General features: G+C 37.8%; 3 protein-coding genes across 3 annotated transcripts in view; all 3 read left to right on the top strand.

Moving 5' to 3' along the window:
* The window catches only part of LOC131325928 (phosphatidylglycerophosphate phosphatase PTPMT2-like), a 36,517-nt gene extending 24,499 nt beyond the window's left edge, over positions 1-12,018 (top strand). Inside the window, exon 7 of the mRNA XM_058358427.1 lies at positions 11,500-12,018. Within this exon, the coding sequence (XP_058214410.1) occupies positions 11,500-11,772 (273 nt within the window). The 3' untranslated portion in view covers positions 11,773-12,018. The remainder of the gene's footprint in view (positions 1-11,499) is intronic.
* Positions 2,350-4,141, top strand: LOC131325931 (chorismate synthase 1, chloroplastic-like). The gene is made up of 2 exons (XM_058358432.1): positions 2,350-2,535; positions 3,862-4,141. Exons 1-2 carry the CDS (start codon positions 2,391-2,393, stop codon positions 4,014-4,016), a joined length of 300 nt encoding a protein of 99 aa, XP_058214415.1. The 5' UTR covers positions 2,350-2,390; the 3' UTR covers positions 4,017-4,141.
* LOC131325930 (uncharacterized) lies at positions 9,802-11,296 on the top strand. The gene is made up of 3 exons (XM_058358430.1): positions 9,802-9,964; positions 10,017-10,284; positions 11,133-11,296. The coding sequence occupies exons 1-3, from the start codon at positions 9,819-9,821 to the stop codon at positions 11,178-11,180; spliced, it is 462 nt and encodes a 153-aa protein (XP_058214413.1). The 5' UTR covers positions 9,802-9,818; the 3' UTR covers positions 11,181-11,296.
* Positions 12,019-12,611: the final 593 nt, after the last annotated feature.

Here is a 12,611-nt window from a genome sequence, read left to right as displayed (position 1 = left end):
TTGAGGACATACAGAACGGCCATGAGAATCCAGCAAGCAGCTTTCCAATCAACAACATGCTCGGTATTTTTGGTTCCCCAGTATATGGCTCCGACATGAACGACGATGCGCAGTCCAAACATCACAAAGTTATACCAGCAACATATGGCGCCTTTCATTTCTCCTTGAAACCTGTAAATGCACGAGCCAAAACCGTGGAACACAAATAGATTTGTAAATAGAAGATCATTGAGTAATCGAAGAGGAAAAGGCTGAAAAAATTAAGACAACAACGTACCCTTTGCTATCTTCGGGTGCACCGGCAGCGGTCTATATAGAGAAATAGCGTGACAGAGACGTATAGTTGGGCGAGAAATAGGAAACTGTTAGGCAAGAGGGGGGCCCCCGAGATTTGAGAGAACATAAATAGATTCATTGTCGCAGTATTCTAGAATATTAGCATCCAGTTCACAACAATTAAGAGGCAAGACATGAAAGCAACTTTTTTTATATTTTGAAACTTTTGTTCTTTGGTGCATGGTTTTTTTGTCAAAATTTTATGTTTTCCACTTTTCCTCGACTGTCGAGCGAAATTTAAAATGTAAAAAAAGAATATGGTTTAAATTGGAAATTAGTGCAATTACACGAACAACAAAAAATCAAAATAAAAATCGAGTATTTAATTTAACCATCTGTAATTAAAATTTCCCAACTAAAACATTTTTTTTCCTGTTTCTTCCATTCAAAAAGAAACGAAGAAAGTATAATATTGAAAATTGGAAAATAGTTCGTATGGCTGAAAATGTAATCTAACAAGGTTGCTGTTCAAAAAAAAAAAAAAAATCTATCAAGGCTGTAAGCTGGTCTAAATATTTGGGTTATGAAAAAAAAAAGGGCTCATATGGATTTGTTGTTTTTCCAGGTGAAAATCAATCACCGAATATACTTAGCAGTGGCAACAAGAAATTAAAGATTTTCAAATCGGGCCCATTTGATTACCAAAGCTTAATTGAGGCATGTAATATTTATAGGCCTATTTTTCCTTTCGAACAAGTGTCCTTACTTTATTTAAGGATACTACCGAAAAGTGAGAAAAGTTATTCGCACAAAGACTCGTGAAAAATGATTCCCCCAACGTACGTGATCCACCGAATTAGGACTAATTGTTACGTGATTGAACAATTCAGTCGCATTCCTAATTTTCAGGAGTCCAAATACATCCCCTAAAAAGAGGACGATTTCAAGCGAACTACGTAAACTTTGTAGTTTGGTATTTTCTTAGTTAGATCCTGAGAGAGAAAGGATGTGATGAGAAACAAATCTCACGATTTTTTTTACTCTACCAATTCCTTTTTTCTTTACTTACCAAATCACTCAATCCAAAGGGACAATTAACCCAAAGGTTTTTTTTTTCCTTTACCGATCATCTATATATATATATATATATATATATATGAAAATAAGTGTCTCGTCATCTTTATTTGATAACTCCCCAAAAAATATTTTTTTAATTATTAAAAGGGGGAAATTTGAACTTGAGGAGTGATTTGCTCTAAAATTAGGACTACATCTCCTTTTTTTTTTTTTTGACACGGACTACATCTCTCAGTCTTTCACTTTCCAGCCTTTTATTATTCACCTATTGAAATGCACTGCAATTAATTTGACCTAGTGTTGCTACTTACCTTAGATAAAATATTAGTCTAGGGTGCTCTATAGCATGTTTGTAACCTATTTCACTATTAGGGATTTTGTACAGATAGTATAGCTCCGTTTGTTTTCACTTCTAAGTTAGATTAGTAGGTTATAATTATTTTGATTATCCACTTAATTCAATAACTTCAAATAAGTTGGAAACGTGTTTGGTGCAACTTTTTATAAGCACAAGTAAAAGTTAAAATTGTTTGGTAAATAAATGGTAGAATAGATTATTACCATGTAGATGTCTAGATCAATCTCAATAACATGGTAGCCCTCTTTTTTTTTTTTTTTTTGAACGGCAATGGTGGCCCTCTTGAATTTAGTTCATAATAATAGATATTTCTGTTTTAAAGTTCTTCTCTCGAATATGAATAATATATGTAAAAATTGAAAACTAAACTCAAAGCTCACAACAATTAAAAAAAAAATAGATAGATAGAACTATTGAGATCTAAGAAGCCAAATGGCTTATTTTTTTGTCTTTATTAAAAAAAAATAGCATTTGATAGTTTTTTTGTCGATTTTTTTTGGATTATTGCTTTGTCATGAGAAGAAGAATTTAAAAAGTAAAAAATTACAATTGAAACCTTTTTTTTTTTTTGAATAAAGACAAATATACTGATAAACTAATTTTGGTTTCGATTGTAGTTTTTTCCATTTTTTCTATAGTACGGTATCTAATTTCTGTTGGGCTGAGGTCGGTCAGGAACATGGCGAATTCTTCCCTCCCCACCAAACAATTCCTCTCCGCCCAATCCTCGTCGGACTACCGATCTTTGCAACGGCGCGGTCACCTCAATCTCCCGTCTCCAGCCCTCAAATTCTCTAGTCCTCGATCCCGCCACAAGAAGCTCGGTGAATTTCTGATTAATTCAATTCGTCAAATGATCCTTCCAATAGTCCATTCGCTTGCGCTCTCAATTCTCGCACTCACGAATTTTTTTCGGGTCTAAGTCTTATGGTAAGCAACCTTAGAACTAGAGCTGCAAAATGAACCCAGCTGCTTGTGACTTGGCTCGGCTCTCTTAGTAGTCGAGCCGAGCTCGAGTAGTTTTAGGCCGAGCTAAAGACTCAAAAGCTCGGGATCGGCTCGTTTAAATTAAAGAGGCTTGTGAGGTAAATTAACCTGGGCTCGAGCTCGTGTTTTTTGCATGCTTACTAAACGAGCCGAGCTCAAATCCTATAAAGCTCGGCTCGTTTGCACCCCTACTTGGAACTGAAATTGACGATTCCTTGAGATTGAAACCTGAAATCTCTCTATCTCTCTCTATATAAAAAAACTCGTAAGTGCTTGCCAAACCAAATCTATGCTCGATTTACGTACTCAAACTATCTATTTGCCTATCCGTGTACTTTGATGTTTACCCCGGCCTGTCGACGGATTTTCCTAGTGTACATGGAGATATTTATGGTCATGCACGGCGCTAGCATAGTGTGAGGGGGTTTTTTTTTTTTGTCAAACGGAAATATTATATAACACCAGCGAAATCGAGTCATACTACGAGTAACAAATTACAAACCATCCTAAAATAAGATGGCCAACCCCCACGGAATCCGCAACGACAAATTCCTTCGCCGCAAACGGAATAGCCTCAATGACAAACAATTCTTCATCTTCTTGTTGTGACCCCAGACGAGCAAGGCAATCCGCAACCTGATTAGCTTCGGGGGGTTTAGCTGACCCCTTTGAAGTTCAAAAAATTGATCACAAACAAGTCATGCGTATGTGTGGAGATCGCAGCCTTCCACTGAACTCTCTGTTGAATTGGTTTTGTATCGGTTTAACTTACAGGCTTGTATAAGAACATTTGCAATAAACTTTGGAACATGCTACACATTTTAAATGGCAGCATGGGCTACTGGTATCAGTATCACGTTTTACCAACATATTTGAGCACAAGAAAAGCAACATGATTTGATGATTTGAGTAGCGTCTTATTTTTTGTGATTTTAAGCCAATAGGGCTAAAATTCTCCTGGGTTGAAAATTTCAAAAACACTGCACACTCAGAACAAGTGCAATTAGGGGAACTTGGCAAGCTTCTATTGAAATTCTGGTCTCTCCTCAATGGAGATCAACATATGATCAAAATGTCAAAAATACTTGCCTTTTAAGCTCATCTTACTGTATGATCAAGTATTTGGATACTCAACGTTCGTCTGTTTCATATTTGATTCGCAGTAATACAGGCAGCTGGGAATACATTTGGAACTTACTTCCGTGTTACCAAATTTGGAGAATCTCATGGTGGTGGTGTTGGTTGTGTAATTGATGGATGCCCTCCTAGGCTTCCAATTTCTGAAGCTGATATGCTAGTAGAGCTCAACAGAAGGTAATGGTGTGAATGGCAGTTGTTTCTGCTTCGTAATTCTGTACTTTAGCTTACGTAGTTATGTGTGTAGTTGCGTGTATGATCACTTTGTTTTGAGATAATTAGTTGGGATTCGGGAACTTAATTCGACTGCTGGAGGACAAGTTGTGAAATGAGTGGTGATTTTAGATTGCCTATATCTGTCTGTATATATGCGAGACGATCCACAGCAATTGCATAACATTTCGAGTATAATTGCAAACTGAGTTCTGAACTCTCATATTAATTCAAACAAGTCAAACGTTCGTTGGAATTAAACAAACCCCGTGTATCAATCAACAGCAAGGGCCTATTTGCACGAATGGTGCCAGTGAGAGCCACAATTAATAGGGAAAACGTTATGATCACATAGACCAATTCTTCTACTATCGAATTCGAATACCAACATCCATTCAATAGATACGCAAGCGATTTTGTACAAGATCTGGAGGATGACGTTGATCGACCAAAGTAGGGTGAACGCATTAATAATTGCCACATTGCCGAACAAGCCACCGGTTCTGTTCCTTTTTTTCTTCTTGTTCATACATTGCCGTAGTAACTTCTTGTGAAGGTTGTTAATATGGAGCAGTAGCATTGCTCAAATGTTGTCTCCTCAGACAAAATGAAAGGTGCCTTGCCCTCTCCACATCGTCTTATTCTGCTTCTGCATTGGTATCCGGTCCAATGTAATTAATGTGCATTACAAACAGCCCGTCTTGGGCCAGGATTGCACACACATCCACCAAGGCACCAACCGTTACGTGCCCATCAAAGAGCCAAAAAAAATTGCAATAAGTAGCAGTAGCATTGTACCGTTGTAGCATGTCCAAAATCCTTTACCGTGTGGCCTCCATATGAGGTTGAGGACATACAGAACGGCCATGAGAATCTAGCAACCAACTTCCCAATTAACAGCATGCTCGGTATTTTTGGTTCCCCAGTATATAGCTCCCACGTGAAGGATGATGAGCAGTCCAAACATCACAAAAGTTATACCAGCAACATATGGCGTGCCTTTCATTTCTCCTTGAAACCTGTAAACGCATGAGCCAAAACCGTCGAACACAAATAGATTTGTAAATAGAAGATCACTGAGTAATCGAAAAGGAAGAGGCTGAAAAAATTAAGACAACAACATACCCTTTGCTACCTTCCGGTGTACCGGCAGTGGTCTATATAGAGAAATAGAGTGGGGCTGAAAAAATTAAGATAACAACGTACCCTTTGCTACCTTCGGTTGTACCGGCAGTGGTCTATATAGAGAAATAGAGTGAGAGAGACGTATAATAGTTGAGCGAGAAATAAGAAACTGTTAGGCAAGAGGGGGGCCCCCGAGATTTGAGAGAACATAAATAGATTCATTGTCGCAGTATTCTAGAATATCAACATCCAGTTCACTACAATTACGAGGCAAAGACATGAAAGCAACTTTTTTATTGTTTGAAACTTTTGTTCTTTGGTGGTTTTTTGATCTTTTGTCAAAAAAATTTACGTTTTCCACTCTTCCTCAATTGTCGAGCGAAATTTAAAAAGTAAAAAAAGAATATGGTTTAAATTGCAAATTAGTGCAATTACACGAACAACAAAAAATCAAAATAAAAAATCGAGTATTTAATTTAACCATCTGTAATTAAAATTTCCCAAATAAAACATTTTTTTTCCTGTTTCTTCTATTTAAAAAGAAATGAAGAAAGCATAATATTGAAAATTGGAAAATAGTTAGTATGGCTGATAATGTAATCTAACAAGGTTGCGGTTCAAAAAAAAAAAAATCTAACAAGGCTGTAAGCTGGTCTGAATACTTGGGTTATGTCTGGGGACTAGGCTCATATGGATTTGTTGTTTATCCAGGTGAAAATCAATCGCCGAATATACTTAGCAGTGGCAACAAGAAACTGAAGATTTTCAAATCGGGCCCATTTGATTACCAAAGCATAATTGAGGCATGCAATTTATAGGCCTATTTTACCTTTCGGACAAGTGTTCTTACTTTTTTTAAGGGGATATTACTGAAAGTGAGGAAAGTTATTCGCACAAAGACTCGTGAAAAATGATTCCCCGAATGTACTTGATCCACTGAATTAGGACTAATCGTTACGTGATTGAACAATTCAGTCGCATTCCTAATTTCCACGAGTCCAAATACACCGGCCCCCTAAAAAGAGGGCGGTTTCAAGCGAACTACGTACACTTTGTAGTTTGACATTTTCTTAGTTGGATCCTAAGAAAGGATGTGATGAGAAACGACGAATTTTTTTTATTTGTGAGAAACTCTACCAATTCCTTTTTCTTTACTTACCAAATCACTCAATCCAAAAGGACAGTTAAACCAAAGGTTTTTTTTCTTCTTTTACCGATCGTCTATATATAAGTGTCTCGTCATCTTTATTTGATAAATCCCCAAAAAATATTTTTTTTAATCTTGAAAAGGGAGAACTATGGTTACAGATTATTAAAAGGGGGAAAATTGAACTTGAGGAGTGATTTGTTCTAAAATTAGGACTACATCTCTCTGTCTTTCACTTTCAAGCCTTTTATTATTCATCTATTGAAATGCACTGCAATTAATTTGACCAAATGTTGCTACTTACCTTAGATAAAAAAAAAAAAATTGGTCTAGGGTGCTTTATAGCATGTTTGTAACCTATCTCACTATCAAAAGTGAGGGGATTTTGTACAGATAGTATAGCTCCGTTGTTTTCACTTCTAAGTTAGATTAGTAGGTTATAATTATTTTGATTACCCACTTAATTAAAAAACTTCAAATAAGTTGGAAACGTGTTTGGTGCAACTTTTTATAAGCACAAGTAAAAGTTAAAAAGTAGAATAGATTATTACCATGTAGATGTCTAGATCAATCTCAATAACATATATGGTAGCCCTCTTTTTTTTTTGAACGGCAATGGTGGCCCTCTTGAATTTAGTTCATAATAAAATTTATTTTTACATCTTTAAATGAACAAATAGAGTTACAAATTGAAACTTAAAATAATTAATTGTTCTGATGAAATAAGCTCAGAAAACTAAATATGTAATTATTCACATTTAATACCAAATACCATTAATTTATGAAGTTTTTTAAGCAAATAAACCTATAATAGATACTCCCTCCGTCCCAATTTCATCATCCAAAATTCCCCTTTTTTGTGTCCCAAAAAGATTGTCCATTTGACAAGACAAAGGCACAAAATTCTTTAGTTTTCCCATTTTACCCTTCTCTCAAATTTGTAAGAAGAATGTTTGAATTTTAAATTTTGTACTGTATGTCTTTCTAGACTTGCCCAAACTTTAAAATACCCGCCTCAATTTTTGGGATTGATACCACCAAAATTTCTGACTCTAACTTTAAGTGCATGAGTGGGAAATTCAAATTGAGGCCAGAAAAATTACTCAAAGGTATTATTGGAAATGTGAAGTTTTGAAAAGGTAATCATGATGTTCCCTTAAATTTGTAGTATTTCGAAATTGGACGATGAAAATGGGACGGAGGGAGTATTAAACTAAAAGTGCTAGAAAACGGGGCCTATTTTATCTTTTGAACAAGTGTCCATACTTTTGCGGATCTCTATCCACCGAATTAGGACTAATCGTTACGTGATTGAACAATTCAATCGTATTCCTTATTTCGGGTACTAAAAATAGTTATTTCTTCCACTATATATGTATTCCAACCCTGTCATTTTCCCAATAGTTCTATTCTTGAAACAATCACTTCATCTTCACGATTGAAACAAAAGTGCTTTCTCTCCCTCTCTTTCTCTCCAAGGATTGTGCATCACAAATGTATAATTGCCATCTGCTACGATCCACTATGCACCCAATCCACCCTTTTGTGTTTTTGGCCACATGTAAGTGCAATGTGCTTGGAATTCTAGGTTCACACCGGATCATAGTAGATGGCATTATACAGGATTCATACTGTCCATTGTTTGCATTTTTACAGTAGTTTAGTTCTTTTCATCTCTATTATTTGAGAAGTGGAGTGTTCTAAAAAAAATCAAACTTTCGATCGTTCTAACAGAGACATCAGTATTTCCGGCATATATATACCAACAAATGTCAACTCCTGGTTCCTCATTGGAACTTATTGCCCAGTTATTATCTACCCGTTCTTGAAGTATAGCTCGCCCACCCATCAATACCTTTTTTCTTTATCCCTCACAACAGGGAATCAATCTCATGACCTTCTTCCAGCATTGGTGTTTTGGCAACTAAGTTTTGAGTTAGTTGCCAATTATTTTTAATCTTCTTGCGACAAAATATGTTTTGGTCGCCTAAGTATTTAGTTTCAACGACAACATTTTTTGTTGGTTGCCTAAGTGTTAGATTTCAGCGGCTAAATATTTCATTAGTAGCGGTATTTGGTCGCCAAATGTGTAACAGTGGTCCATGTTGTGAGGGATAAAGAAAGAAGGTATTGATGGGTGGGCAAGCTATACTTTAAGAACTGGTAGATAATAACTAGGCAATAAATTCCAATGAGAAACCAGGAGTTGACATTTGTCGGTATATAGATGCCGGAAATACTAATGTCGCTGCTAGAACGATCGATCAGAAGTTTGAATTTTTTTAGAACACTCCACTTCTCAGATAATAGAGATGAAAAGAACTCAGCTACTGTAAAAACGCAGATATGGTTTGGTCTACAAGTTCCGACGCCCTGAAGTGATACACTTTGCTAAAGAAGTTGAATTAACTTTCTAGGGTTTTGCTGCAACCTTTTTGTTCGTACTTGTAATGTTTACAATCATCTTTCCAAGGTGCTATAACCCGTATCACTTTGTTTATATTACTTGGAGGTACCTCGGAATTAAAATTAGATAGTTCTATCTTCTATCAAGGAATAGTAGTTGAAACACGACTAGAAAATTAAGGAAATTACTAACAGCAAAGAGTCCCTTTAAATGGTAAAACGAGATCGTTTGATTTCGTTTGTATTTCAAAAAACAGAAAGTGTAGTTTTTGCCGAACGCTGAAGTAGTTCCAATAAAAATGATCTAATTTTACGTGAATCTTTTCTAGATCTTCTTTCCCCAAACATGTGACTTGCAGAAGGAGTAAATAACCGTGAAAATGAAAGACAAAGTAACGAAGTAAGGGAGCAATACACTATTGCAATAAATTGTGGGTTCCATCGTTTCTATACTTATTTCTCAAACGGTGAGGTCTTCACTATACACTGGAGCCTCTTACTTTATTTTTCTTGGTAACTTGTACAGTTACCACTCTTTGGCTCTACCGATAAATTATCCAGTAATAGGTCTTTCACAACGAGACCTACCTATATAATCAAATTAGTTCTTTGGTTGTTGAGACGAACTCAAACTTCGCTAGGTTTCGCGTTCTTTATACTAATTTTCTTTTTTGACGAGCAAGAGAATCGCAAAAAGTGTAACAGAAGGGTAGAAAGAGCGCACTTTTGCGGCAATTCTCTTAAGAAACAAGCCCTTAAGAAACAAAAATTGGAAGACAAATGCTCCTGCAAAGTCTTGGAAGGTTATTTCGATTTCTTTAATTAGCCGAATGTATACCACTTAGGACGTGGGAATTCTTGTAGGCCAAACACCCAGCTAAAGTTGGGATCTGAGCTCATACAAAAGTCAGGGTAAAAGAGGTGTACATATTAAAGAAAAGTCATCGAATAGCTAAAATACTACTTGCAATAATGAATATTCCTTTTTACTCTCCCCTCTCTCTCTCTCTCTCTCTATAGAATTCAAACAGGCATGGTGGCAGAGGGTTGTTTGCTGGTGGCGATGTGTGCAGGTTGCAGGAGCAAGGGTTCATGGATCTGGCGGTCATTGGCGGTTCAGGTGTTGGAGTCGTTGGTGGCAGATGGGGGCTGTGTTGGGCGGCGGCATCATGGTGGCAGCGGCGGTGGCGATTGGGGCACATGGTGGCTTTTGGGTCAGCAACAGGGAGGCGGCAGTGATGGATCGGCAACAAGGGGGCAGCGATGTAACGGAGCAAGGCGGCAGCAGTGCAATGGAGGCAACGAGGGTGGTTTCTCAGGCGGCAGCTCTCACGTCATGGCAGCATGGTGGCAGTATTTCAGCGGCACACGGCAGCGACAACAGGTCGACTGGCATGGGAGGGGCTTCTTTGCCGCTTTGGGGCAGCAAAAGGGGCTGGTTCTCCGGGTTCCGATAGCGGTGATGGAGCGTCTTCATTGTTTGGCGGCTGTTTTGGGTGCATTTGGCAGATTGGGTGGGTTTTTTCTGGCTGGTTTACGGCTCAGGCAATGGGGAGAGGTAATGCTCAGAAGATATCGGTAGACAAATTTTGACTTATGGAGAGAGGTAATGCTCAAGACTTGGCTCTCAATTCTCTTTAAAGAAATTTGGATAAGGTTGTCCTAGCGCTATGCATCTATGCATAATGATCTCTTATTGTGTTTTTTGTATGCATATTTATCGCATCTAATGGATTATATAAGCAAGTATTGACAAAGAAAAATCCGTGTAAATTTGTTTCTGGATGCTCTATTTTATGTCTAAATGATATATGATTTGTTGGCATATGGTCTTTCTAGCCTTCTGTGGTTTGAAAGATACCCTCGTCTGCCATGCAAGACTATGTACTAGTCCCACATTCTTTTACTAGCTTAAAAATGATGTCGAAAGGTTGTTCCTTGGAGCAAGACAATGCATTCTAGTTTCCTCACTATTTGGCAGGACTTTCTAGCCTTCTGTGGTTTTGTTCTTTGTAATGTCTAATAAAACAACCTGGAGCTATTGTACCTTGGGAAAGCCTCCTCATGTTGGACCACAGTTTGGCACTTGTGGTGCATCATGTGCCTGTTTCCTCATATTGGAATGAACCATGTTTCAGGTAAGTAACATAGATTTGGAGGATCTGCTGATCAAAAGCAAACAGAAAATTCGGTGGATCTATTTTTCTCAGTTCCTCCATCTCCATAATCGGACATTGGATTAGTTTTATTTCCATCTTGCTGACCGAGGATTGGCCAAATGCGTGTTTTTTTCTTGTTAATCGTGCAGTGTGCAGTAGTTTAGGAAAAAGGAATCTACACAAGAGTAGACTTAATTCTCTTTCACCTTTAGAAAAGTTTTCTTACTTCATATCGTTTATGTTTTAGGAAACCTCTGGAGCATTTCTTGACAGCTGTGGACGAAGTTTCAGCTAAGGGTATTGCTTCCATTGCTCAAAAGCTTATTTCTTCCCCCCTTACGATGGCATCTCACGGAGACGGTAGTTACCTGTTTCACAAGTTTTGTGACTAGTATCCTCAGTATTTTTTGGTGGAACTTTTCCCTAACTCAACGTTTTGAATTTAAATTTCAGCTACTCTTAATTGAATAACGTGTCGAATTCCTTTATTCAAAATCCACATTTTTAACACTAGGAAATCTGGTAATTTTTGTTTCAGTAGGTGAGATCTTCAACCTTTAATTTGGCTTTTCATTTTTGTTCTGGGCTTGACATAGATGGTTTTTGATAAGCAGGCAGTCAAAGAATACAAGCAGCACCGATTAACTTCTACTCCTCACTCTCCCTCCTCTGGGGATGCAGTTTTGATTACAAAAGCCAATTTGGAAGGCTACCGTAGCTCTGGTGATGAAGATCACAAAAAGGAGTTGGCAATTGTCCCGAGAATGGCTAGGTCTAAACCAATGATTGCAAGGCTTTCCTGTCTCTTCGCTTCTTTGAGAGTCTCCGGTGGTTGTGGACCTGTTCCTAGGCAGCTGACTGAGAGGCACGTGCTTGCTAAGGCCTAAGGGCATCCATAGTAGTTAAGGCAGTTGCTTGGACAGAGTGTTGGTGGAAATAGCATAAAAGGAAAGTAACCTATTTCCATGTTTCCGGTAATCTTGTGTTTAACGGAGAGAAAGATACAGAATAATTGCAAAGAGGGGAATTTGATTTGTTGCCCAGTTGAATTGTTATGTAATGATTGCACAGTACAACCTGCAAATCTATCTGTAGATGACTCTTTGCATCAGTTTATATTTTGCGATTTTGAATCAAGTTGCTTGTGAAGTGTTGTCGGGCCATTTCCAGGACCAAGCTGTCATCAAAGATGCATGTTGTGCATCTTCTGAATCATGTCTGTACAACTCCAACCAAGAGACCGGTTGCGATTTTCTGCTACTGTCACGTGCCTTGTTTTCCTGCAACAAAATACTTATACAACTCCAACCGAGAGACCGTGCGGCTGCAATTTCCAGTTATTATTCTCCTATTTCTATTTGCTGTTAAAAAAAGAAAACGCATGCCAAGCTTATATATAGGTAGGAACGCGAAGCTATGCTAATTTCACACCCTGAAGAGAGCCCTATCTTCCCACTAGAGAATATTGAATTGCACTGAGCAACCTGTACTTGTTTTCTATACCTTCAACTGTCATATACATTTGCTGATGGACATCTTGCATTGAACCCATAGCTCCTAAATCAGCCCAGGGAAGCTCTTAAACCGCCAAACCGGTCCTTTTAGTTGGGATTATTCCTGCTCTTTTTATTTTTTGATAGGCGTGATGAGTTTCTTTCGCTGTTTCATTATTACTAGGTACCCAAAAAACTTACCGAGAAAGTACCCCGCGGGTCCAGATCATCTT

This window comes from Rhododendron vialii, chromosome 5a (genome assembly GCF_030253575.1).
Source record: "Rhododendron vialii isolate Sample 1 chromosome 5a, ASM3025357v1".
In the NCBI taxonomy this organism is placed as follows: domain Eukaryota; kingdom Viridiplantae; phylum Streptophyta; class Magnoliopsida; order Ericales; family Ericaceae; genus Rhododendron; species Rhododendron vialii.
The sequence above is the reverse complement of the archived record's forward strand: the minus strand, read 5'-3'. Positions and strand labels throughout refer to the sequence as shown.